The sequence below is a fragment of the Micromys minutus genome (genome assembly GCF_963924665.1).
Source record: "Micromys minutus genome assembly, chromosome: 23".
Lineage (NCBI taxonomy): Eukaryota > Metazoa > Chordata > Mammalia > Rodentia > Muridae > Micromys > Micromys minutus.
The window spans coordinates 45,761,321-45,788,569 of NC_137958.1; the positions used below are offsets into that span (position 1 = coordinate 45,761,321).

The 27,249-nt window shown below is 40.1% G+C and overlaps 1 protein-coding gene across 16 annotated transcripts in view; it reads right to left on the minus strand.

Annotated features, from left to right (window-relative positions):
* CADPS2 (calcium dependent secretion activator 2) overlaps positions 1-27,249 on the minus strand; it is a gene marked incomplete at its 5' end in the record, with an annotated part of 458,357 nt that overhangs the window by 3,852 nt on the left and 427,256 nt on the right. For 15 of the 16 annotated variants that reach the window (XM_080936279.1, XM_080936287.1, XM_080936273.1 and 12 more), the window contains 2 exons: positions 2,241-2,345; positions 20,251-20,358. In XM_080936279.1, coding sequence (XP_080792405.1) covers positions 2,241-2,345; positions 20,251-20,358 — 213 coding nt within the window. Of the gene's footprint in view, positions 1-2,240; positions 2,397-20,250; positions 20,359-27,249 lie in introns of all 16 variants that reach the window. The other variant, XM_080936272.1, reaches the window with a different exon arrangement.

A 27,249-nucleotide genomic window follows, 5' to 3' on the forward strand; every position in this document is an offset into this window, starting at 1 on the left:
ACTTGGTTAGCTGTGTAAGCCAGAACAGCTGGTAGAGAGCCAACCATAAGCTCTGGCTGCTGGCTCACGTCTGCCATTTCGGGTATTTGGGAAGCTGAGGCAGGATGATTCTTGGGTGTTCCAGATCTGTCTGGGTGACAGAGTTCAGGTCACCCTGGGAAACTTAGCAACAGCTTGTCTCAGAATAGGAAATGCAAAAAAAAAAAAAAAAAAAAAAAAAAAAAAAAAAACAAAACAAAACAAAACAAAAAAAAAACAAACTGGGGATGTAGCTCAGTGATTAGAGTGCACAGCACAAATGAAGTCCTATAGGTAGTTTTCAGCACAGAAAAAAGTAAGAATAAAATAAGTCAAACATTATGAAGCTTAATTGCATACTTATTAGTTTTTATTATTTATGGCCATAAAATGAAATTATCTTAAAATAAGGTAACATTGGATTAGAGCAACATGAAAAAGCTGATGTAGTATTTAAAAACTTATTAACTCTTCTTTCATGTTAAGATTTTCACTCATGAGAAGATGTATTATTCTCTTAGCACATTTATGTATAGGTTATTGACTATCCTTAGGTTGTACACTTTGATTATAGACTATTTTTGGAAACCACATCTCAATAAGTTGAAAGCAGTGCATGCTCTTTATTTATTGAGATGCATCTCTATAAAATAATCAATAAATTTATTATTAATTAATTATGATAGGCAAGTTCAAAAGGAGACTATTTTAATTCCCCGGAGTTCTATTACCTGAGGGTTGGCTGAATGTATGACCTGTGACATAGTGAACACAAGAGACTGAAACTTGAAATATGGCCTCTGGAGGAGACAGTCAGCTGGCCTCATGTAAATAACAGCACAGACTTAGACAGATCTATGTACGTGTAAGGTAAGAGCAGTATCCTGGTCGTCTTTCATGCAAAACAAACTTCACCTGAAAGCTGCCCAAGTTATATTTATAGGAAGAAGGAAGACATAATGGAGTAAGGTGCATTTGAACGAGTCACAGTGTGGTTTCCGTCCTCTGTAAAGTATATGACACCTGCTATGAGGAATTGAAGGTGCTTTGTTTTTTATATGAAATGTGTAGCAATGACTACTTGTTAGTCGTCATCACTGCTATTATTTTAGCATGGTCCAGTTCCTACTTTGAGGCAAATTGCCCAAATCAGATTTTGGAACAGAATTCACCTGTGACTCTGACTTGTAGTAACTTGAGTGTCTGTCCCACAAAACAATTAGCATGTAATTAGACTCTAGAAACCAAGAAAATATTTTTTGTAGTAAATTTTTAAATGTGAACAAAAATTTCTTTTAATGATGTAATTCAGAGGTACTTTGAACATTTCAGCATGTATTAGACTCTACTGGAGGCTTGCTAACTTGTAGATTACTGGGCCTTATTATTACTTCCTGATTCCAAAGGACCCTGTGGTTCTGACATATCCAAAGTGGGTACTGGTAGTTTTAGGTCAGTATGGCACACTGAGAAGCACTGTGTGTGTGATCACACATGCCTGCCATATTACATGCATATGTAGCTTGTATATGTGCATGTATATGTATATGGTATGTGTATATATATGTGTGTATCTGCACCACTAATAAATAGCACAAAATGAAACGTCTTCTGCATGCAAAGCTTGGTTCTCTATTTTCAGCTATATCAAAAATTTTGACTTTTGAAAAATAAAAAGGTAAACAAATTTTTTGCCCCCACAAAATATTTGTTGGGCATATATATTATTTTAGGCTCCCAGCTGTTAAAGATGAAATATAGGCTAGTGCCTTTTTCTCTTGAAGAACAAAAGTCCACGTCATCTGCTGAATGCATGTACAATCTGTGTTAACAGTTTCAAATGCTCCCGAACAGTCCCTACAGGACATAAGAGGCATAGTTCCAAAAGAACCCAGGCTGTAACAGTGTATCCATTCCTAAAAGGGCACAGGGAAACCACACACTTCCCTTATTTTATTGTCTAGTACAATTCAAAAACCCTCATGATTGATACATTGTCCTAATAAACATGAAGAATGTACTTCATTCTTATGATGAGGAGCATAAAATCACTGTGGACCCACCACACTCAAGCACATGCCTGGGGGATTTGTGTGCACCATCTTTCACTACAAGTACTTACAACCACCGACCTTCATCTTTTTTTCTTTTGCTGGGACGATGTCTTACCAAGGTTCTCTGTGGTTTGGCAGGCAACTCACATGTCCACACATTTCACTCACCTTCACAATCTTGATGAGCGTCTTCAGTTGGTAAACGTGAAGCTGGAGGTCCAGTCTGTCAGCCAGCCACACGCAGATGACTTTCATGGAATTGCTGTACCATTGCTGGAAAGAGGGCAGGGGTAGGGGCGGGGAGGACAGGAAAGAAAACAATCTCTGCAGTATTCATTTAACAGATTCCGTAATGAGAGGGTAATAGAGCACTCTGAAATGGCCACAGATCAGCACTTGAAGTCAATAATGCTATAATTCCCTGTTAGCAGAATTGTATGTTTTGCTGGCAAATCTGTTGAGCTGACCTGGGCTGTTCTTTATATGAATTAGCATTACGGTGTTTAGCTGTAACATATTCATGGGAAATTGTGTTTTTGCACTTTGCAGCCTAGTAGGCTGCTTTGCAATTTGTAAGTAACAATAGGTACTAAGTACATATTATGGGACTGAATTATGGGCCAAGCTGCAGGGGGGAAAAAAAACCCAAAAACCAAACCAAACAAAACAATAACAAAAACCCACCAGGTAAATCATTTTTAAAGGGAATTTTCCTATTGGTCTTTGTGCTATGAAAAAAATCAGTTAGGAGTGTTAGAACCCAAGTCATGATGTGAATGCCTAGACATGACGTTTTGAAGAATGGTTCAAAACAAAGTGTGCACAGCTTACTAAATGATGAGCCATTTGTAGAAATCTCAGGGAGCAACTCCCATGATGTATCTATCACATTACTTAAGTCAAGATTCCCTGAGATCGTAGGAAGGAGCCTTGTCAAGGAGTTCTTGCATGCAGCAAGCACCGCAAAGCATACACTGTTGCCCAAACCATGGAAGGAAAAGATCTACATTGCTTTGCAAGCAGTCTTGGATGCTTCATTTTTATTCCTATGTATTACAACTGCAGTGAAGGGAAAAAAAAAAATCCCTGAAATATTTGGCAGCAGTTTCTTGCTCTGTACAATAGAATGCAAACTGAGCAGAAAAAAAAGTAAGATATTTTGCTCTCCTATTTTCAAAAAGGGCACCTGATGTTATTATATATTATATATTATTTTAAGAGGCTCGGTGATTATGTGATTCGGTGGTTCTAAGACCCAGGTGTTGTTAATGGTGCCATAAGGCTGCCCTCATTGGGTAAAAGAAATACCAACATTGATTTGGCATTTACAAAATGAGAGACATGCTTTGAAAGAGTTTTTGTGTGTGTGCTGCTTGTATATATAAATATGACAACACACCACATATATACCTGTTTTTAGGTATCCAGACACCCATTTTTAGAAAAAAAAATCTTATTTTCTTCATATAATAACACAGTAAAATTTAACTTCTAAGAAATCATGAGTTCTACAAATCTAAAATGCATCCAGACTTGGGTTTATTGATGATTTTACGGTGATATGATATGAAATAGTCACACACCTTATTTCTATTAATTCGTTACTCTATTGAAGATGCAGGCTTAAAATGTGGCAGGCCAATTAAAAGGAGCTGATTTCCTAAATGTGACCAAACAGGTTACTGAAAATGCCATGTTCTACATTTCAGAGTAGAAGGAGATTTTAAACAGCAATTGTTCTTTCCCAATGGATACTTTGTTGACTCTCAAAATGGCACTGAAAAGTTTTATAAAATGAGATGTCCACCTCATTTATTCTTTTTTACTGGTTGATCCAGTGCTTCAACTGATAAGTCTCAATATCCTTTATAAATAATGCTACCCTTTATTTCTGACATTCATTCTATATTTACCCCCCATTACTTAGCCTTCGTTGCTTGTGCTTTAACGTAGCGGAACACGGGTCATGATTGGTGACACTGAATTGGCATACAGCACTGGGACCCTGCTCCTATACCACACTGACAGATACTTTGGAACCTAAGACGCTGTCAAATGGACTAAACTTAAATAAAGAAACCTAGTCTTTGTATGGGATAGAAAATGTCCTTTTCCTGTCGGGGGAGAGAAAATATTATAAATCGTATAAAGGCTAGCACAGTGCAGCAGTTAATATGGTAGTGTGTCCGAGTACACGCTGAGTTGTATAAAACTGAGAGAAATAAAGTCCCCCCCTTAAATGACACTCAACATGTACCTGTGTGTTTTTAAAAAGCCCTCATATCATTTTTAGTTAGTTTAACTGAGTTTCCCCTCCTATATAAATGATGATCACATTATAAATACTGTAATAGAAAGCATTTAATGGGACACAGGAATTATCATTCCTCTAGCCCTTCTAACATTGTACCCAAACTATAAACTAAGAGGGAAAGAAATTTAGGGGATAAAAAAAAATCACATAAGCGGGAGCCATAGAGACAAAAAGGATAAGGAACAGTTATGGAAAAGGTTTGGCCATTTTCTCTCTTCTTCCCTTGGAGGCAAACATCTCCACCCAAGAAGCCAAGTATTTCGGAAACGTTATACTATCTGTTCGGAATGTATGTTTTCAATTTAAGTCAAGCCAGACTGAAGAGTAACTGCCCCTAAATCAAGGGAATTGTTAGGGATACCAGTGGCTTAGGGTTCAGGGCTCAGGGCCATGGAGAGCATGCTAATGATAGCACCCCTACAATCCCTCATCCCACCCTAACAAAACCACCAAACAGGAGCTCTTGCAGTGAATATGTCTGGTACTGTAGTCAATACTCCTTTCCTGAGGGTGAAAATCAGTAGATCGTCCTCCCCACTTTGTTTTTTTTGTTTTGTTTTGTTTCATTTTGGAAGAATCCAATTTGGGTAAGCTTCCTTTGCCTCACCAAATCAAACCCAAGCAAGCCTTCGCATGAAACAAAGGAAAAAAACAAAACCCCAACACTCGAGGGTGACCAGGCAGCAGAGTCAGATGTTAGGGAAAATACCATTTTCATGTTGCGGAAGTTAATTTTATAAAGTAAGTTACGTGACTGTGTTGCCTTTTGCTTCAGGGACTCATAGGGAGGCGCAGTCCCCTATGCTGAAGCCAGGGAATGGTGTTTTCCCTCCGTAATCCTTGCTTTGCTCTACTCAAGGATAAAGCAGTAACTGTATATTTTACTTTTTTTTTTTTCCTCTACAGCAATCCACCATCCCGGTCTACCGCTTTAACCAAAATGAAAAAAAAAAAAAAAAGCTCCTTTTTTTCCTTTTGTGGTTCATTCAGCTCTTGTAAGGGCACACACCCTCACTCACTCCATCTTCTTGAGATACCTCTTTTAAAGCAGAAATAAAAGAAAAGGAAAGGCCAGGGTTGACTCTGTGAGACCCTGGTATTTATTCACACGTATTGTGCATGACTGTAGACTGGTAAATCATATTAGCAGCCCGTCTTCCCATCAAGCTGCTACTTGCTTTCCAGCCCTGGGAAGGTTCAACAAATCAACAGGAGCACGGGAAACAGAACATCAGTCTAATCTAGTGTTTAAGGTGAAGTTTTCAAACCCAATCTAAGAAGATCTTTAGAGCAAGCAACAAGCTGAAGGGCTCAGAAGGTGGTATTGACAATGGAGGAGTGTGGAAATATTGAGAAGCACAGCACTTGTGCATTTTTAATAACAAGAGGGTCAACAAGGGCACAAGCTCCCTCCGTGCCAGGAGTTGCCACTGACTATGGAAATTGCCACACCAGGGCCATAAACGCTCCTAGTTCATCAGCTTTCTTAAACACCCTGAACCCCCTCCGCGGACCTTTAGTCTTGAATTAACAAACCAAAGCAATGAAAGAGGGTGCAGTCTGAATGGCTGGCATCGATCCCCAACTGTGTCAGAACTGCTACAGGCCCTGAAAATCTCTCTCCATTGTCAATAGAAATTGACAAACCTCCGCTCCTAAATAGTGCAGCTGAGCCGGGCGGGATCCACGCAGCTGTAAAGGGCTCTGCTCTTGGGGCCCAGGAGCATTAACAATGGAACAAGCATGAGCTCTTTGTCAGCCTCAGACTCGGCAATTTTCTAACAAGGATTAAAGTTGTTTCTCTGCAGAGCCGGTGAAAAGAGATTTAGCAACATACCGTGCTTTCTTCGTGCAAGTTAAAGAGAAGTAGTTAAGGAATGTCATTATTCTGCTGACTAGAGGAGATACAAAACAAATATATTAAATATGCACGAACCCCCCCTCCCCTCCTGGCCTCATTTATAACATTTAGAGGATGATTCCATTAAGTATAACACTTATAGCCTGGGAACAAGCACTCCACATTTATTTTGGAAGTTTTATTTTTCGAAAGTCCAGCTGCTTGCCACCTGGAACGAGGTCTCAATACATACTAATGCACAATGCCTTTAGACCCTCTGTGGCTGATATTCCTAAATCTGAATTACAAGACCCCATAGGGGTTAGATATTGAGGCCGCTCCAAGCAAATGATTTCTGGCAGAATGCAGCTCCTGATGAGGGTGGCAAAGCAAAAATAGCCGCTTCGTGTGGCACAGATCTGTGATGGATTTTCATCCTTCTCCAGCTACGCTTGTCTCAATAGGTTTAAAAAAACAAAATGGAAAAACAAGGAAGGAGGAAAAATGAGGGTGGAGGAAGGAAGGAGGAAGGAGAAAGAAAGGAAGGAGGAAGGAAGAGGGAAGAAAGGAGGGAGAAAGAAAGAGGGAAGAAAGGAGGAAGGGAGCAAGGAGAAAAGGAGGAGGAAGGAAGGAGAAAAAGAGGAGGAAGGAGGGTAGAAGAAGGACGAAGGAAGAAGAAAGAAAGGAAGGAGGAAGGAAGAGGGAAGGAAGGAGGAATAGGAAGAAAGGAAGGGAGAAAAGAAGGGGGGAAGGAGGAAGGGAGGAAGGAGGAAAGAAGAAAGAGGAAGGAAAAAGGAAGAGAAAGAAAGGAAGGACGGAAGGACCAACACCTTTCAGGGCACAAGGATGTGACGGAGTGGCAAGATTTCCAGACTGAGCACGTGTTTCTTTGTGTACACAGAGAAGCTGTTTTTAAAGAGGTCAGTCACTCGCCTGGAACGGAATAAACCCCACGAAACCTCATCTTAGGAAATGTAAACTTTAAAATCTAGTAGCTCAGTTGAATTAAAGAACATTTATTTCTTTTTTTAATGCTCAAGTCTTTGAGTGAACTCTAAGTCATCCCCTAGGACCACTTGGCAGCTCTATTAGAGAAACAAAGATTTAGAAACACTGGTACCCTACAGTGTTAGCAGCACACTGAAAACATGCACGCTCTACTGGCTAACCATTGTTATTTCACCAGCAGCTCATCCACTTAATAACTCAATTATGGTTCGATTTCACTCACTTCCTATTTTTAAGCACTCAAATGCAAATGTAATATTAATGTAAATTTGATACAATAATGCCGGCCCCCACTCCTAATTCAAGGCATCGCACGGAAACTGTCGTATCTAGATTCACAGAACAGATCCCCAAACATGATTTTAAGTCTCAGGCAGAGCCCTTTACAGCTGTTCGCTAGCCTGGAAAAGGATGAAGGGCTGTATTTAAGGAAAACTGAAACCAACGCTTTACATCTGCAAACAGAGGATCTGTCCGACCCAACTGACACATGATAACGCTGTCAATTAGGCGCAGAGATGGCCGTGGAGGATGGGGTGGAGAAAGAGCATCTTCTGGTCAGGGTAGCTGGGGGCTGGTGTTCTTGCTCCACAGGAGAAGAAAATAGCCCGGGAAGGGGGGCTGAACTAAGGCGGTCCAAGCTGGCCTGGAGACCTGTCAGTGCTTCAGCGTTCTCACTGTAGAAGGAGGAGCAGATTATATAAACTAATCTAACACAGTAACTGAAGGGCTGGTCATCTGGGGGCTGAGCACACAGTTCGAGGCAGAACGCTTGCTTAGCATGCATGAGACCCGGTCTTCTATTCCCAACAATGGAGAAAAACACTGTTAAATCAGATTGATCCTTTCAGGAAAAGGCACAAAGACTAAACTGAAAGAAAAAGTTAAACTATCAAATTCTCATTCTTTCAGATTTTCCTTCCTTCCTTCCTTCCTTCCTTCCTTCCTTCCTTCCTTCCTTCCTTCATCTGACACTCCTTGGATCTTGCTTTATTCTTTGAGAATAAAGAGACAGGTAAGCTTTGGGCGCTAGGGCTTTCTATCACTCATTGTTTGTCATTAACTTTTCTGTCTTAATAAAATACAAACACAAGAATGAAAGGATGAAGGGTAGTGAGAAGTGAGTCAGGTTACAGAAGTCGGGATCATCACTTCTATTGCTGTTACTTTATATTCCTATCGATTATTTTGAGACAGGGTCTTCTATTTGTTTTAGGCTAGCCTTGAGCTTGCTGCGTAGCCACAGGTAAACTTGAACTTGAGAGTCTCCTTTCTATGCCTCGCACTGCTTCGATCACGGGCTGTGACACTGTAGTGCTGGGAGTCAAGCCCCAAACTTTGTGCATGCTAGGCAGGCATTTTATCATGTGAGCTACCTTTCTAGCCCGGTACTATTATTATAATCCTAATTATAAAGCCATCAAACACTTTTTATATGAAATACAAGTAAAAGGACCTAATGTCAACTATTAACATTGATGAAGTAGATGTTATTACCAATTTTGCATATTTACATATTAATTAAGTAGAAAGTTGGATTTAGATTAAATGATTTACTTATTCAGAGCTACATACCATAGAAGATTTTAAATTTATATTTTGGCTCCTAAGTCTAAGTTTATAATTGTTACAGCATTTCCTTTTTTTTTTTTTTTTTTTAAAAAACAAACCAGCTTTCTGTACTGTTAGCAAAAATATTCCAGTCCTTTAAGGCAATTTGAAGTTTCTAGTACAAAAATAAAAAAAATCCCTTTAATTCCTGGTGGCTGCTAACCGATCATGACACAGCGTTGTGCACAGACTCAAGGGGTCTCAACCATTTCAAAGATGTTCACTAGTTTCTTTCAGGTTGAAGAAATCCATGCTGTCAGACACCAAAGGTGCCTGCAAATCTGCTAATGTAATATGCAATGTAAGTAAATTCTTTGAAGAACATATATATTCCTTTAGGGTAATCAAGTGACTGATATAAAACTCTCACATAATCTCTTGTAAAGTTTTTTTTCCCCTATTGCCTACTAAAAAATACACAACAGAAACCAGTTTTGTGAAAAAGCATAACAAAACGGTGAACAGGAAAACAAATCTGCACAGGAGAGCTCTATACATGTGACTTCCCGCATGTTCTCTTTGTTTTTTAAACACAGAACAGATGATACACACTTTTTAATGTTTTATAATCAGAGGGTTTTTTTTTTAATTTTGTTTCACCTGTGACTTAACACTTTGATGCTTTGCAAATTAGGAGCCTTTCCTTGGCTAATTTGTTTACTTAAAGAATGGTTCTCATGAACTGCAGGATGGCCTTGAACTCCTGACTTTCTTGCTTACTCCTTCCACGTGCTGGGTTTATTTAAGGAAGAAAAGGTAAAATGTGCCAACAAGGGGGTGACATCTAGTAGACAGACACCTTCTGAAGGCAGGAACAAACGTCCATGTCGCTGGAGTCCCACAGTCCCTCTTTTTTAATATCTGTGAACACTATAGGTGAGAAAGTTTCGACTTCACTCCTCTTCAGCCTGGAGCAGAGTACCAGCTCCACATACTGCAAGGTGCGGAGCCTCTGTTTAACTCACTGCTTGACAATTCATCCCAGACCCTCTCCACTCATTTCAATGCTACCCAAAAGCCCCTCTAGACTATATAAAGGGCATCAAACTCAGTATTGTTTTATATTGTTTACTATCTTAAAGTAGGCAGCCACCTCTGTATGTTTATTTTGTAGCTCCCCTGATGCTGAAAGGCTGGTGATTCTGATGTAAAAATTAGTTATTCCACTTTTCTCTGCCCAGGACCCAAAGATGGGAGCCACACTGCTTTGATGACTGTTTGCACTAAACAAATGAATGGCTTGGCAGACATCGGTATGTTAATTAGTCATTAATAGTGTTTGTAACAGTCTAGGACACATAAATCACTTAAGAATGATTTTCTTGGGTACTATTTTCATATTTTTTTTCCGGTTGGATAGCAATTTATACACTGTATATAAAATTTTAGTCAATATTATATTTTAAATCAGTAACATAAGACCTAGAGAAAGAGGCAGTAATCTTTAGGAATTGCTACTAAATGGTACAATTTTTGTTTCAAGATAAGATCTAAGTTTAAGAATACACTGTTTGGGGGGGTGGTCTTGCTGCTTGAGTTTTTTAAAATAGAGGATGGGAAACATTCCAAAACCCAGTCTTCAAAGTACACAGGGAAGAGAGTAACCGGCTGCCTTCCTGCCTCAGTCTTGGTAAATTCCCACAGAGGGTGTGCAGCAAACCGTACCAGTGGCTCTGGCTTCTGGTGTGTCTCTCAGCCTGCCAGCACCAATGGGCCGGAGTTGGATCACCAACTCCATCTCCCTGGCTCCTTGTATTCGTATTAGTGTTGAAGGTATAGCTCATGATTGTCTGCGATGAAAGCAATACTGTCTCCAGCCAGGGAGAACTGAGTACTCACCTCATATTTTATGTTCCTTATATTCCAGCCAGGTGTTGACAATGATAATAATACACAATGTGTTACAAGTCCATCACAGGGTGTGAGCAGCCACAAGGTGTTCCCAGAACCTTACTATGATTGTTATCTTTAGCCCATGGCTGAGTGTTTGGAACATAGCACACGTCACAAATTTGTTGGCAGATTCTTTTTTGTTTTTTCTATTTGGAAACATAACATGTTATTTGTAGACAAAATAGTAGTAAGGCTTTTTTTTTTTTTTTTCTATAGAAAAACGGCACAACTGTGTCGGAACCAGAGCCACGGTTGTTTTGAACGGTGTTCTATTAATAGAAAGAGAATTTGATAGGGACCTGTTAAATTGCTCTGTGGGTACAATGCCTGTTCTGCATGCACGGGGCCCTGGGTTTGACCCTTGAACTGCAAAAATCCAATAGGTATTGAAGCTGTTGGGATTACCAAGGAGAAATGGACCTTAAACTGTGACAGTCATTCCGTGTTCTCTGATGACCGGAGGGGATGCCATGTATGTGTGCTCACACGTGGAGTTACACTATCACTGCACAGTAAGACGTGTTCAGCTCTACACTGGCCTTAAACTGTGGACAGATATCTGGAGACCTGTTCTTCTAGTTATCTGAGGCTCTGGGGCATCTCTGGAGATGGAGCTGGTAAAACAACACATCTGGGAAATGTCTCTACCTGTTGACTTTGTTCCTGTGGCGGTAGAACTTTGGATTTCTCCTTGAGGATGTGTGAGTGCTGTCTTAGAGTTTGAGCAAAGAACCCAGGGAGGGTAGGGAAGGGGGACCACGGTGTGAGATTTTGGTCTCCTCGGTTGGTGGAGAAACACTCAGCCTGGGGATGAATTGTGTTGTAAGTAACTCTGTGGCGGTTTTCTTGTCATCTACTTGAAGCATAGAAATGTAACTACTATTTGGTAGACTGAAGAGACATTCAGTTTTGTCCCACATTGTGTTTCCATCTCTAAATGTATCTGTGAACATCCTCTCTGACTTGAGACAGTAAAACATTCCGTGTGGAAATTCACTACTCAGGAAAATCTGTGTGCGCTTCAAACAGAAACTCGGTTAGGGCAGGTACTTGGTTAGCATCAGGCCTCCTGCTGTTTGCACAGCATGGTTTATAGAGGTAATCAATAAATTCAGGCGACATAAAAACAGTGGGTAAAAAGAGAGGTTAGGATCCAACTACAGTGATAAAGTTAGCATCTAACATTTGACTCCCAGTGTTCACCCCCCCATTCCTTATCCCGGCTGTTGAATAACGCAGTAGGTTTGCCTTCTACTACGTTCTCTGTGTCCACAATATACATCTTAGGGAGTATTCTATACTGAGAAACAAGGGCAGATAGCAGTGGCTAAGATGAAAGTCAACAGAAAGAACTGTAGCAGCAGAGGTAAGTTCAAGGAGACAGGACCGTGTACATATGGGTGAGCTATGTATCAGAGTGCATATGTAAAAATCAGGTTTGAAGGAATCTTGTCCAGCCACATTCAGATACTGCATATTATCTCCACTCTGAGCATGACCGTGAACACCTTGAGAAATTTCAAAGCATAGCCCTGACAATGATTAAAGGACTAGGAAGGGGGCCCATGAAGAGAAGCTAAACAAATAAGGATTATTTATCCAGGAGGAGACGTGTATGACAGGTGCCTTAATAACAGTCTTCATGCATAGGAAGGATTATTTCTTAGAGGATGCTGGTACCTGCTTTTTGTTCTCCGGGGAGAAGAAAGAGGAAGTGACTGTAAAATGCATCATGGAGAATTTAGAATATGTGTGTTGGAACTTTCCTTTTTTAAACCAAGTGAATTACCTACATTAAGATATCAAAATTTAGATTTTTTTAAAACATCTTTTTGAGGCATGGGTTGAGATTAAGAAATTTAGTCTCTTGGTAAGCTAACTGTTTATAAGCATGTTTATGAATCATTCTAAAAATTAGCTTTCTGACAAATCATTCAATAACTAGACTGAATGATGATTTTGCCAAAAGGCTACTCTGTGCCACAGGTTTTTTTCTTCTTCAAAATTTGGATTTAGTCAATATTGGCAACCTAGCTGACACTGCTGTGCCCACCAGAGAGTGGTGCCAACTCTGCAGAGGGGGCTGCAGGAGGACCTTCGAGGGAGCTGACTCACAGAGAGAGAACCCAAAACGCTCCTACAGAAACTGGCCTTGAAGCCATGTGTGTTGTTTGCTTGTGAAGAAAGGAAGGAGAGTAGTTATCTGTTCTGTGCAAACACTGCACTGGTCAACTGGTAGAGATGCTGGTCTTAGGGGAGCCGGGGCCTTTCAGTAATAAGGCACCAGTGGCCAGATGCTGTGCAGACATGCCAAGGGAGCTGTTGGAAGCCAGTATACACCAGACTCTACATGCAAGTAAGTTGGACCCTCCAGATAAGCCTAAGCAGACAGAGGCAAAAAACCAACACCAAGTCACTTTGGTGTGGTTCCACTCACAGCTTTATTACCCATCCCTCAGTGGCACATAAACTCAACACTGCTTTAATATCTCCAACAGCAATCCAGCATGACTCTGTCAGAGCTAGAGACGTACAATTCTGCAAGTGGTGTTTAGAAACATTTCTTCAACAGGAAAATCGTGTCAACCTTCTGTTTGTTTGAGGCAGTTCCAGTACTGCTGAGACATCTTATGGTATCAGCAACATTTCTCCTCTTCTTCTTTTTTCCTTATGCAAAAAAAAAATCTCCCATCGGTTTGCAAGTGCCCCTCCCCTCCAAACTCCGAGCACAATTAAAGGTGAGTTAAGGCTCTGGTGGAAATCTAAAGAGCATCAGCAAAGCCCAGCACTGCTCAGCTTTTGAATTGCTTTTCTCCTTCTCGGTTCTTTTAAATGGTTTTCTATGGCAGGGGCATTTTTCTTAATTAGTCACAGCTAATTAGTGTTCTGGCATAGACGAGTAATCAGAAATGTCAGAACTGCAAGGCTACATGGCCCTAATCCTTTGATAATAATTTAGCCTCCTGGGAGGGCCCCAAGCCGCGGTAAGTAGTGACTGACAATAAAGTAAAATTAGGCGGGCGGCAGACCATTAGGCTAGAAAAATAAAAAGCACTACCAAATCCTGCTGAGCACCATCAGGCAACTAACTGCACTGCCAGATGAGGTGCCTGTTTAAGCCTGTGTTGTTAATTAGCTGATTCTACCAGCGCCGCCACAGATGTCCAGGTGCCTCATGCAAAGATGTGTGTTCCTGGGCATGTGCCAAGTGACAACTGTGGACCCCGATCACATTTCAAGAACTGAAGTTTAAGGAGTCCACCTATGTCTTGAAGATTCTTTTGAATTATCAAAGAAATAAGATCAACAAGCTACATTTTTTTTTCCTTGTTGAGTTTCTCTTAGGCAATTAGGCACGCTTATCTCAAGTTTCCCCGGTTTTAATTCAGCTGCAGCTTAGATTCAAATGAGGGCCTCTGGCCTCCCAGAACAGTGCCCGGGCTTGCCAAAGCTATTTTGGCATACACTGTACATCAAAAGTGGATGCTTTTTCAATAAATTCTTACACTTACAAATGATAACATTAAAATACGGATTACTCACACAAGTGAAGAAGACATCCGCCCTGCTGCAACCTGAGAGCGCCTCTTAAGGCACAAAGAAGTCTGAGGGGGGAGAGCGGTCAGGAGCAGGCTCTGAGCTATGTGTATGGAGGCTGAAGAGGCTTTAAAGGTGCTTAAACAGTGTCAGCGTTCAAATACAACATATGAAACAAGGCAGGAGAAACAGAACAACCACTGGGTAACAAATTCTTGCAATGGCTGCAAGGGCACTGAGACTGCTTGTAGAACCCAGGCAATGCACTCTCAAAACCTACCCCTAGCATCCAGCGAGGCAGACAAAAGGTGCACAGCATAGTCATAGAAAAAAATTCTTCAGAGATCCTCAAATGCCTGCTGCACTTGCAAGCATCATCCCTTCTGCTGACGGAGAAGGGAAGTAGTTATGACACAAGGTATCATGGAGTGCGCAATTTCAGAGTGTAGTTAGGAAAGTCCTGGTTGGGCATAATGGGCCGAGACAGAACGTTTTACATTGGTCTACTTCGTACAGAGAACAAAACAGAGAAGATTTTTGCCAACAGACATCTATGTCGATTGAGGTAGACAGCTGCCCAGTAATTTGAAAGCAAATGATCCCTGAATGAGGGAAGCTGCTATTTTTAAATTGATAGTCACACACGAGAGAAGTTCTTAGGAAGAGAATGGATATGAGAGGACAGAGACAGTTTCCACCAGATTCAGGCTCATCCCATACTCTTTATTAAAGCAGCTTCCAGGAAGAAAAGCCCTCACCAAAGGATGATGGTTTAAGATGTGTAGCGTCAATTCTAAATATAACTGACCAAAAGTGTCACGAATGAAAGTTTTATCTACTGGTCAGTGTTTTTCTCTCCTCTCTCTTTCTTGAGAGAGGGTCTCTCTCTCTCTCTCATATCTATATCTATATATATAAATATATGGATATATATATATATGTGCCTATATACGTATCTCTATGTATGTATCTACTTATTCATCTATCTATCTATCTATCTATCTATCTATCTATCTATCTATCTACCTACCTATTCATTATCTATAATCTATCAATTATCTATCTATCTATCTATCTATCTATCTATCTATCTATCTATCTATCTATCTATCTACCTACCTACCTACCTACCTACCTATTCATTATCTATAATCTATCAATTATCTATCTATCTATCTATCTATCTATCTATCTATCTATCTATCTATCTAATCTACCTACCTACCTATCTTTCTCCCTCCCTCCCTTCCTATCCATCATCTATAATCTATCAGTTTTCTATCTATCATCTATCTATCTATCTATCTATCTATCTATCTATCTACCTACCTATCTATCTATCTATCATCTATCTATCATCTATCTATCTATCTATCTATCTATCTATCTATCTATCTATCATCTATCTATCCATCTATCTACCTATCTGTCATCTACAATCTATCAGTTATCTATCTATCTATCTATCTATCTATCTATCTATCTATCTATCTATCTATCTATCTATCATCTATCTATCTTTCTTTCTATCTATCATCTATCTATCTATCTATCATCTATCTATCCATCTATCTATCTATCTGTCATCTACAATCTATCAGTTATCTATCTATCTATCTATCTATCTATCTATCTATCTATCTATCAATCAATCATCTGTCTGTCTGTCTGTTTGTCTATCGCTCTATCTATCCATCTATCCATCCATCCATCCATCCCATATAACAATGGACTTCAGATCCTCCTGCTTCAGCCTCATGAGTGCTGAAATTACAAGTATGTACCATCACACCCAGTTCAGGAGTCACCTTTATCTATGTTTTGTTGGTTTAAATTGACTTGGGACATTCACACAGTGACAAGTGGAATCTTTAAATAAGCGAGGAGCAGTACTATTGTTATTGAGCATAAATAAATTCTGGTACAAAAGCATTTAGGCAATGGTGTGACAGCCTGGATTAAATACATCTAGAGCATTTATATCTCCTCCTTCCTTACTTAGGAGTCCAGAGACAAGGGACTCTAAGAATAAAATCATATTTCCTTGTGTTATTTTCATATCTTGCTTTTTACAATAGTACTGATAGGTTACTGAACCTATTTATATAGTAAAGGTTAGTTTGGCTCAAAACCTTTAATTGCAGCTTGTTGTTTTCTTGTTGTTGTTGAGCTACGAAAACTTCTTTTCCTGCTATGTCTTTGGAAATGAATCCTTTATAAAAAATGTTTGGATAAGTATAACTGATTAAAGCTCTCATTTAGAGATCTTCATTTGATTTTATAAGACATCACAACGACGTTTTAATAAAAAAAACCACATAGAGATGAACCTCCTCAACAATTAAGTATTTAATCAGTTTATAACACAAGAGAATGCTTAATCTGATAATTTGCCAATTAGATACTGCACCCTGGTGTGTCTTCAGCAACATGAAAACTAAAAGGAGATTGTTCGGGGGATTCCAGTTGGGCATGCCCAATAAGTGGACAAGGGTTTAGAGAGCAGTTGGAGTAGCATTGGTGCCCTGGGACACGAAATGTGCATGGTGAGTTTACCACCTCAGCTCTAGGTCTTGGATTCTAGGAAAGGATTGCAGAGTGCCCTAGTGGCTTTTACTGTGGGATGTCAATCGTGACTTCCTGTCTATACTATTCAGCAGAGAAAACCAATACTCTCCAAGAATGTGCCCAGGCTCTCTCATGAGACAGAGGCACCTGTGGGTTGTGCCCCATGCCCTGAAGCCTGGGAAAGTATGTAGACAGCATTAAAAAGGGATTGTCAGACTATAGAGGTGTGTGTGTGTGTGTGTGTGTGTAATTTTCTGGCCTCCGTTTTGCCTTTCCATGTGGGTTCCAGAGGCAGAATCCAGGTTGTTATGCTTGTGATCAAATACTTTTACCCACTGAGCCATCTTGACAGCCTCCCCTCATTAATTAATTGTGACAGTTTTTCACTGAGCCTGGAGTTTGTAGATTCAGTTAGATGGCTGGATAGATGGTCAGCAAGCCCCAGAGGTTGTCTTGTCTCTACCTCTACAGCACCTCGATCAAAGATCAAAGATGCTCACCATCTGTGCTGGGATTTGAACTTAGGTACTCACGTTTGAAAGGCACTTTAACCAATGTAACCATTTCTCCAGTCTTGGATTTGAGATGTGTCTGAAACTCAGTTTTGTTTGTTATCAGAACCTTCCCATCGTTTGTACTTTACAGAAGCGATTTCTGTTCTAAGTAGAGCGTGTTCTATGAGTTTATGCACTTACAGGATAAAAAAGGACAGTGTGATGTTTGGACTAATAGATTCTGACCTTTAGTGGGCACGTTGAATTTTGATACTTCAAGATTTAGTATATTTAGGGCTAGTATATACTTAAGCCATTTCTATGTTTCCTATGTTTAAGTCAAGAAAGAAAACAGCTGATCTATGGAGGTTGGAACAGGAACAGCAGGGATAGACCGACAGGCCACACATTTCCACATGGTTTATAGCCATGGTGGAATAGTGGGGATGCTGCTGTTCTCATTCCTAGATTTCCCAAGAACCATAGGCACAAATCTAGGGCAATGGTCAACCTTGTGCCTTAGTCAGTGGTACCATTGTTTAAATCAAACTTTGGGGCATCTCACTATAAGTTAGGGTCAGTAAAGATGTTTTACTGATGAAAAAGTATTAGAGGCCAAGGATATCTTAAGAAGTGCCGCAAGTTCCACAAATCCATTGATGTCTCTTCTCATGGTCAGGGCACCATGTAGAAAGACGACTATGCACTATAACACACAGGTTCTTTTTTTAAAGTGTCAGAGGTACATTTAAATGAACGTTTGTCTTGCAGACTAATAGTTTGTTTGTTTGTTTTTTTTTTAGACATAAGATAGTGTTGGCATATTTCTAAACTAAGTGAATTCCATGGGTAAAAGACTATCATATACTAAGTGTTGGGTCTTTTGTGAACGCAATTGGAACCTCTGGCATTTTACCAAGTTAGATAAGAACACTCTAAGTTAACACATCATAATGTGTGTGTGTGTGTGTGTGTGTGTGTGTGTGTGTGTGTGTGTGTGTGTGTGTTGATCTGTACCTGAACTTGGAAGGTTCCATTTACTTACTTTTATAGGAAGTATTCTAATTGGAAGAGTGAAAGTTTGCCACTATGCCAGAGCTCTATTGTTCTCTTCAGTCTTCTATCTGTAATAGGCTATGGTTGCTAACAGTGCATCTTGGGTCATTATTTTCAACTGTTTCTTGACACCTAACAATATTATTTTAAGCTCCAGCCAAGCAGACTTCTAATAATTATATAATGTCTCTCAGTAATGATCTGTTGCTTAAGCTACACATTCTACTTTACCTTTCAACACATACTTGATACCCTCTCATTTACTAACTGTAATTGAGGCAAATTCAGCCCTGGCTAATTAGGGGCTCTCAGTACCCCCTCATATATGCTATTCTTGATGACATACCAATAGAGTCAGGGTTCATTTTCATTTTTAATTAAAGTAATAAATATGTGCAACTTTAAAAAAAAACGGAATGTTTTAGGACATTGCAATTGCTGTACAAATAGCAAGTCCAGGGCTCTGCCGAGGATGCACAGAAATGAGAACTTCGTGACTGAAATAGATGTTTAAGATTCAGGAGGAAAGAGATAACAGGCAATTAAGGTACTGTGTGAATGCTGGCCTTCCTGCATCTGCCTCAGTTCTCTCTGATAATTACTGAAGTTACCAACACGGTCTCCTGAATTTCAGCAGCTGAAGAGGAGTTAAGGTTGGGGATAGCTTTGAGGTGAAAACCTTTCTACATTTACTTAGGTGACCAAGGCAAAAACCAATGAAGATCTTTAGGAAAGAGCCCCGTCTTCCAACGATGCCTACATCTGGAGGGGACAACTTGCAGAACGGTTGTACCGTGTTTCCCCCTCGAAATACATATGTTCTCCAGCTAGAGAGAAACGTGACAGATATAGCATCAACTCACTGTTCTTCCATTCAATATTTCCGAAAATCACCACATAAGCGAGAGAGAGAGAGAGAGAGAGAGAGAGAGAGAGAGAGAGAGACAGAGAGAGAGAGAGAGAGAGAGACAGAGAGAGACACACACATAGAGATAGATAGATAGATAGATAGAGAGAGAGACAGAGAGAGATAGAGAGAGACACACACAGAGATAGATAGATAGATAGATAGAGAGAGAGAGAGAGGGAGGGAGGGAGAGAGAGAGAGAGAGAGAGAGAGAGAGAGAGAGAGAGAGGAAAAGTTGAAAATAAAACATATGCCCATCAACTTAGAGCAATTCCAAATGGAAGCAGAAGTTGCTAATATGGTTTCAGTATTTTGTAAAGGAGCCAACTCAATAGATAATTTTTCTACTCCTGCAGGGCATCAAAGCTTCCAGAAAAATCATTCTGTTCACACATATTAATACACAGCTTATTAAAACAGACGATACTCTTATTGTAAAATGGCCCGGAAACATAAAGTCAGACTTTGACCACCCAGTCCTACAGGCCACACGGACGTAACAGTCCACGGTGGAGATGATGGCGTAGTGGGACCTTCTGCAACTGCACAGCTGAAGTGTCACCATGAAGCCCGTGAATTGCTGTTATGAAAACATTCACAGCAACTTGCATAATTAAACGGAACTGCCAGGAAAAAGCAAGTCTAAGACGCAGGAAGATGCATGTAAACACACTTTGGAGGATCAGCACTAGGGCAAGTTGTAGGACTATGTCACTAGCACGGTACCATTTCCTTTGGACTGGAAGCTCATAGACTGACAACACCGATATTAAGCTTTCTTAGTTACCATCACAGTAAATCAATCAAGTATCTACAACTAACCCCCATGCCTAGTTGTTATGCTTAAATGAAGAACTTAGTCCCAACAAAAATAATCACATATTTTTTTCACACCACCGATATTTTAAATCATGATAAAAAATGTTCAACGGCCCGTGACAGCTACTTACATCAAACAGCTTTTCTATATACATCTCTTCGTTGACTTTTTCTCGAAGAATGTCCTGGTTTTGCCGAACAAACATAATGTAGGTGTCTGCCAGATCCGTTCCTGGTTTCTGTTGTATACGGAAAGCACACAGAATTTTTTTAAAAAGTCACTTTTTTTTTTCATTTTTGAAAGCTTTATTTAATGATCTTAGGAATTTTATTTTTAGGAAACGGTTTTGATAGCTGTTGAAATTGTTCAGCCCCGTGAACACATTTAGACCAAATCAATAATGTGTAAAAGGTTGTCCCTGATCCTTACTCCTAAAGGTGATAGCCATTACTGTGATTAGGAATACATGGCTGCGAGCTTATGCACATCTTTTTAAAAGAGATCTATATAATTTTTAATTATGTGCATGTGTGTGCCTGTGTGTGGGTGTAGGTGCCCTCAGATACTAGAGGTGTTGGATTATCCTATTGCTGGAGATTGCAGGTGACTGTGAGTGGCCCGGTCTGAGTGTTGGCAACTAAACTCAGGTTCTCAGAGGGTGGTCTGTAACTTTTAACTGTGGAGACATCTCTCCAGCCTCCCTTGCACCTCCCCCAAGAATGACATTTTGAAAAGTCAGTGTGTCAAGAAATATAAACGTGATCAAAAGAAAATTGTTCAATGGAAATACTATTTCTCAGTTGTAAGTATTATCCGAGTGACTTTTCATTACCCCCATTGGCTCACCAGTGATAGGAAACCCAGTAATTGTCTAAGATTTGTCTCTTTTGAGTACTGTGGGTGTTCAAGGAATACAAAGTCAATTTTTTTTATTAAGGTTAGTAAAATACTAAGAACTTTGGAAAACATTTAATACAAAGTAAAACAAAACCTTTTCGAATTGTCCGTTGCTTGTATTCATTAACTTCCCAATACTATTTTATAATAAATAGTATCGTGAGGATATAGTAGTGAGGTTATCAATAAATTTGTCTCTTATGTAGGAGCAAAGAGGAGTGCTAGCTAAATTCTCTAGCATGTGGTATTTTCTCCTGTTAGAAGGGGCGGGTAGTGAGCATTTTTCCTTCTTGCTATTGACTTAAAAATAAATTAGGATGAGCGTCAAAAGTCTTCATGGCTGCCAAAGAGATTTCCTTCTCAAAGTATCATTCGCTCTTTCTCAGGTTTCATCGGCAGGCTGACTGATGGAAACCATTTCCATCTCTTACATCTGGGGTTGACTGGACCTGCACTGAGTGATTTGATTAGTGTATGACCTTACTAAGAACACAGAAGTGGGACTGACAGCCAAGAAGATAAGTTAAGCTTCACGGCCTCCTGGACGGAGGCTGTGGTTACGGCCTTCACTAACAGACTCCTGTACGGACACGTACACTGGGAGAACGTCAGGTCAAAGAGGGTACAAGCTTTTCAGCCATTGCTGTGTCTGCAGACACAGCACAAGGTAAAGATCAGGCCTGACCGATGGTGACATGGTAGAGCATCTCCTTGTGAGGAAGACAGAGTCACTACTCTCTGCTGATATTGTATTTGCCATCAGATTGCCTGTCTTAAGCATTTATAGGTACCAGGTTATTGAATCTCAGTGATAACAGCAGACTTCTTTGATTAGATGCTTATTTTTCTGTACTGTAAAGATGAACTGTTTTGTTGTTGTTGTTGCTTTGTTTTGTTTATTTGACACAGGGTCTCCTGTGGCCCAGGGGTCTTGAATCAGCTATGTAGTTGAGGATGACATCTGACCCTCTTTACTTCCATTCTCCAAGTGCTGGAACTGGCATTGTGCACCATCATGCTAGTTTATGAGGTGCTGGGTATGGGATGCAGAGTTTTGCATGTGCTTAGCAAACATTCTTTCAGCTGGGCTACACCTCCATCCCTGATAACGAAAACTCACCTTAAAGTACAGAGAACAAAAACTCAGGAGTTTTTATAGCAGAACTCCGATATAACTACATTACATTAAAATCTAAGATAACTACTTATACCAATGTTCTCACAAGCCTCTTTAAGAGCATCCATATGCAATATAGGCAATAAATACATTGTCGAGCTGGTGACAGTCACTGAACAAACCCACTCATTGCCTTTCTGTATAATCCTGGAAGCCAGTGTTTCATATGAACAACTGCAAGGATAAGGAACAAAAAAATCTACGTTGCTTTCATTTGGGGGAAGTGAAGTTTATACATCAGTTTCTCAAGAGAAGAGGTGGGGTCATTTACTCAAAGACGACCAGTTGCGGTTCCACCGAGGCAAACGACCCATACCGTAAGTCTTTGGTGCCTCTCAAACTTTGTCAAAACACTGAAAACGAGAACACTCAGGAGGTGTGCTGCCATGGAATGAAAATGACATGCATCCTGTTTTCTTTACTCACAACTGAGGGAGCTTGGCAGGTGAGTTTCACACAGGTGCTTGTAAACAAGAAGCGATGACACCAAGCAAAGCTGGCTACACTGGATCCGAGAGGGGGCTTGCCTTTCGTGCATCGAGTCTCCCTACACAAGCCTTTTTCCCCCTTAATTTTCACCTCACAAAAGAAGATGCTTAGAAGTTTAATCCAATCACTCACGTTCTCTCCGCAGACTTAGTGGAAAGCAGGTTATGGTCAGGTAGAATGGGGAGTAAGTAGCTAGCCTGTTTGCTTTCATAGACTTCCCTGTGTTCCTGAACTTCAAACATCGGCCCAGAAGAGTTTATCTTTCATCATCTAAAACCAGCAAACACGTTGCAGCTCAAACATAAGAAGAAGTCTACATTTATCTTTGTTTTGTAAAATAAAGATGTTAAAAAAAAAAAAAAAAAAGAAGAAGAAGTCTAAATTTCCTTTCCTTGCCGGCAGACCCCTGCCGTGTAAACGCTCTAATCTGAACTCTGAAGTTACTTCCACAACTTTGTAAAGTGTGTGGAGGAGGTCTCATACAAGTTTGTGTTTTCAAAATCGCATTTTCTTCTCTTTTGGCAAATGAAGGTGTACTTGCGTGGAAAATAAGGCCTAGACTTCTTAACCGTCCTCATTAGCATTACTCCTTCCTTTATCTTGGCGCTGTTTACCTATTCTTGAAACTGTGACATATGGGAATTTCACACCTAGTGAATATATTTTCATGCAGTTTGTGGCAGGAGACTATAATCATTAAAAGAATATACACAAAAAAGAGTGTAACTGTAACACTTGGTGACACGTTCCAATTAGAGTTATAGTTCTTTAAAACACTTTATCCTTCATTTGGTGCACGGAGGGTAATTATCTCTGATAAATTGCTGAAAAAAAGATGCAATTCCCCTTTTAAACAGTTTCTACTTTCAGTAACAAATGTGTTTGGATAGAAGACATTATCGCTGGCTCAGTGCTCCTTTCTGCCAAGGCTCTTGTTACGAGGCAGTGGAATTTACACGTTTGAGAAGTTACTGCCTCTAGCTGCACCATTAACTTGATATCATATGAGTTTAATGCTTTAACAAGCCTGCAAGCTAAGCACTCCGGTGTTAGCTGTTTGTGTATGGTTTGGAACGTAGATGGGACGATGCTTGCGGCTGCCCTGTGGAGGAGGCGGCAGCTCCAAACTCCTACTCAAGCAGGTGTGCCTTCCAATTTTACCAGAAGAGCACCCCATGAAACCTCAGTGATGACGGGCTCCCATGCCTTTTTATCGAGAATATTGTACCCTACAGAGCCATGTTTAGAAATCTTTTCTGATTGGTAATTAAATTAAAGCCTCCTTGATGAATGTGAGAAAGTAACAATTAAAAACCACATGGTGAGCACTCTATTAAGTATAATTTAAGAATATAAAATTATTATTTTTTTAATCACACTTTCAATTGCTTTTTTAGGATAGTTTCTCCAGACATAAAGAATTCCTAAATTAATCTTCTGATAAGGAAAGGCAGATTGTGGCCAACAAAGCTATAGTAAAGGGACATTAAGATATTAAAGACTCCCCCCTGAACATAAAGAAATCTGTATCCAGGAGGGGAAATGTGGGTCTGAAGTCCGTTGCATGAGTAGCTGAATATATCACCAAGGGAAAGAGTCGGGGTGCACACTCCTGCACTTTTTTTTTCTCAAGCATTAATTACTAGTTAACCCAGCAAGAGGAACATATCACTTAAAAAGAGAGAGAGAGAAATTCCTTGCTAATTATATGCTGCAATCGCTCTTACTTCCTCCTGTTTTAGCTAATCCCACAGGTGAGAACATTCATGTCCCCATTCATGGGTAGGTAGGTATGACATAGGTAGTCACTTTCCACAGTGACAGATTTACATGTAGAAGAAGCTGGTTAACCTTCCCCTGAGGGGTTAACAATGTCCCCTATGCTAACACTGTCTCAGTGTCTGCTTAAGGTACCATTCCTGTCTGAAGATTAACCAGAAGGTACAGTGTAACTGACTTAAGTTAAAAGTGCACTTCTAGGGTCCTTATAAAAAAATAGCCAATATAAACCTTGCTTTAGAGAAACAATCACGTGTGAAACTGCTATCCTTGTGTATAATGAGCTGTATATTTGGTAAAGGAAGTAGCCACATTTGGTCCCACATTACCACTGACGAAGCAGAAGGCAGGGGTAAGACAAGCTTAGCTCTGGAACCTTCTGCAGCCTAGCGCAGGTATGCGAGGATCAATAAGAACTTAAAACCCACTAATAGGGAACATGTAACTGTCTTGGTGGTCGTTAAAAAACAGCCTTTACCTGGTTAATGTATATATTTCATCAATTTAGCATTTCTCCATTAATTTCTGTTTTATTTTTTTATTTCAGTGAAAAGCAATCTACAGCATGCATTCAAAAGCATTTAGTTTTAAATGTGTTTTCAAAAAACTTAAGACAACAAATATGTAAGTATTCCCATGGTGATATCGTTAAGAAGAACTTAATTGTTTTATGAAGTAGCACAATTATATCGCACCTGCATAGAAAGCCAAAAGGAACACAGTCAAACCCTTCAAACTAGATTGGTGCCAACCTAAGTACTGTGTTCATCTGTAGAGAGAGGACTAGCTTACAGAAGGGGCAGAGGAAAGAGATTTCAATATAAAGTTTATAATGATGTATCTCTTTCAAGTCTTTGAAATAGAGTTCTAGTTTTTTTTTTTTTAAATGGTAAGACAAATGATGTCTACTAATTAACATATGTGAGGCCCAAGGTTAGGTTTCTAGCAAAACACACACACACACACACACACACACACACACACACACCCCTGTGAACACACAAGTCCTGCCAAGGAAGGGTGTTCCTGGCTCTCCCTCTGTTGCAAAGCTCTGAATGTTTAGGTGAACTTACCTAAGTAATATATACTACCAAAAACATATATGTGAAAGGGGAGGAACATGGTGTCAGTGCTCCGTATGATTGTATGTATTTGTATATATGTACACACATATGTGTTACACACACATATATATGTAATATATATATAAACATACACATACACACATTATATATATATAAAATTATATATGGAGCACTGACATTTTATGTATCTACATACACTGACAGTTTTTATATGTATCAACATGTACATATGCATGTACATATGTATATACACATATATATGTGTATGTGTGTATGCATGTGTGTTTTAGTGCATGTAGATACTAGTGTTCTATTATATGTAGATAGCAGAGGACAGCCTCTGGCATATTCTTTTTCAAGAACTATCAATCTGTCTGTCTTTCCAGTCAGGAGGAGCCACTGCCACTGTACATGGGTTTTTCATGTGCACTCTGGAGAAGAAAACTCAGGAATTCATACTTGCACAGTGAAGACTTTACTAAGATCTTGCCCCTGCTCCTGATCTCAGATCCTGCAAATACACCCTACATTTTACCAAGCAAGTTGGCACAGTACTTGGCTCTTCATCATGGCCCCATGGAGTGGCACAGGGATGGCATCAGTATCCTCAGTGGCAAGAAAGGAAAATGAAAATCACAGGTGCGGCAGTGACAGCAGCCTTAGGGGAGGGACCTGAAACCAGATGCTGGCCTTCATGCCATCTGTGTGAGCCAGGGCTAAGCTGAAACCACATTTGGGAGGCTTGACGATTTCACGTTTGGCCATGAGCACAAGGAGAGAATGTTTGAGGGGATCGCTACTGAAGAGCACACTGATACTGAACTGGGCCTCTCGTCCCTTCCGTGTGCTTCCTCTTGGGATGAACACACTCCCCTCCCTCCTCTACTTTTACCCTCACAAGCTACTGTTTCCAAGTTTCTTGAATGGGACCCTTAACTATTACAGCAGCTTTCTACAGCCCAGTTAAGAAGGCGTGTCGTTTTTTAGACGATTTACATGATCTGTCTCTGGTAATCCAGCTACAATCAATGAGTGCTGATTTTGTAGAATGTAGCCACTAGACTTTATTTTCTAATCAATGGTAATGCACGGTAATAACTAATGTTTACCGAGTACTAATTGCGCTCTAGGAAACCTGGAAAGTACTTGCCCACAATAAGCCTGTAAGAGGTATAATTATATCTTCATTTAATAGACAAAAGAAATTGGTGCCCAAGGTTGCACTGAGATCATAAGCAGAGTATTGGAGGGAGAAGCCAGGCACAGGCAGTCTGCCCCCCCCAAGGAACCATGCTATTTGATTTTAAAAAATACCCCACCTTATTGTTTCAAGTGGAACTTTACAGAGGTTCTTGTTTCTTAGCTTTGTATGCTTGATGGGTTTGCACGCTCCTGAGAATGACTGGCGCTCCTGTGGGACATATTTAAGGCAGGGTCTCTCTTTCGGTGCTCACTGCCGTATATGCCAGGCTAGCTCGCCCACATTCTTCTGGGGGTTTCATCTCTCTGTCTCCACCTTGCTGCAGAGATGCTGAGATTACAGACATGAGCTATACCGAGTCTAGCTTTATGTTGGTTCTAGGAATGGATCCAGACTGAACCCAAGTCCCCATATTTGAGAAATAGGTGCTTTTACAGACTGAGGTATGGCCTAGCCTCCCATCCCTTTCTAATTTTCATTTTATTCCATCTTATCTACTGT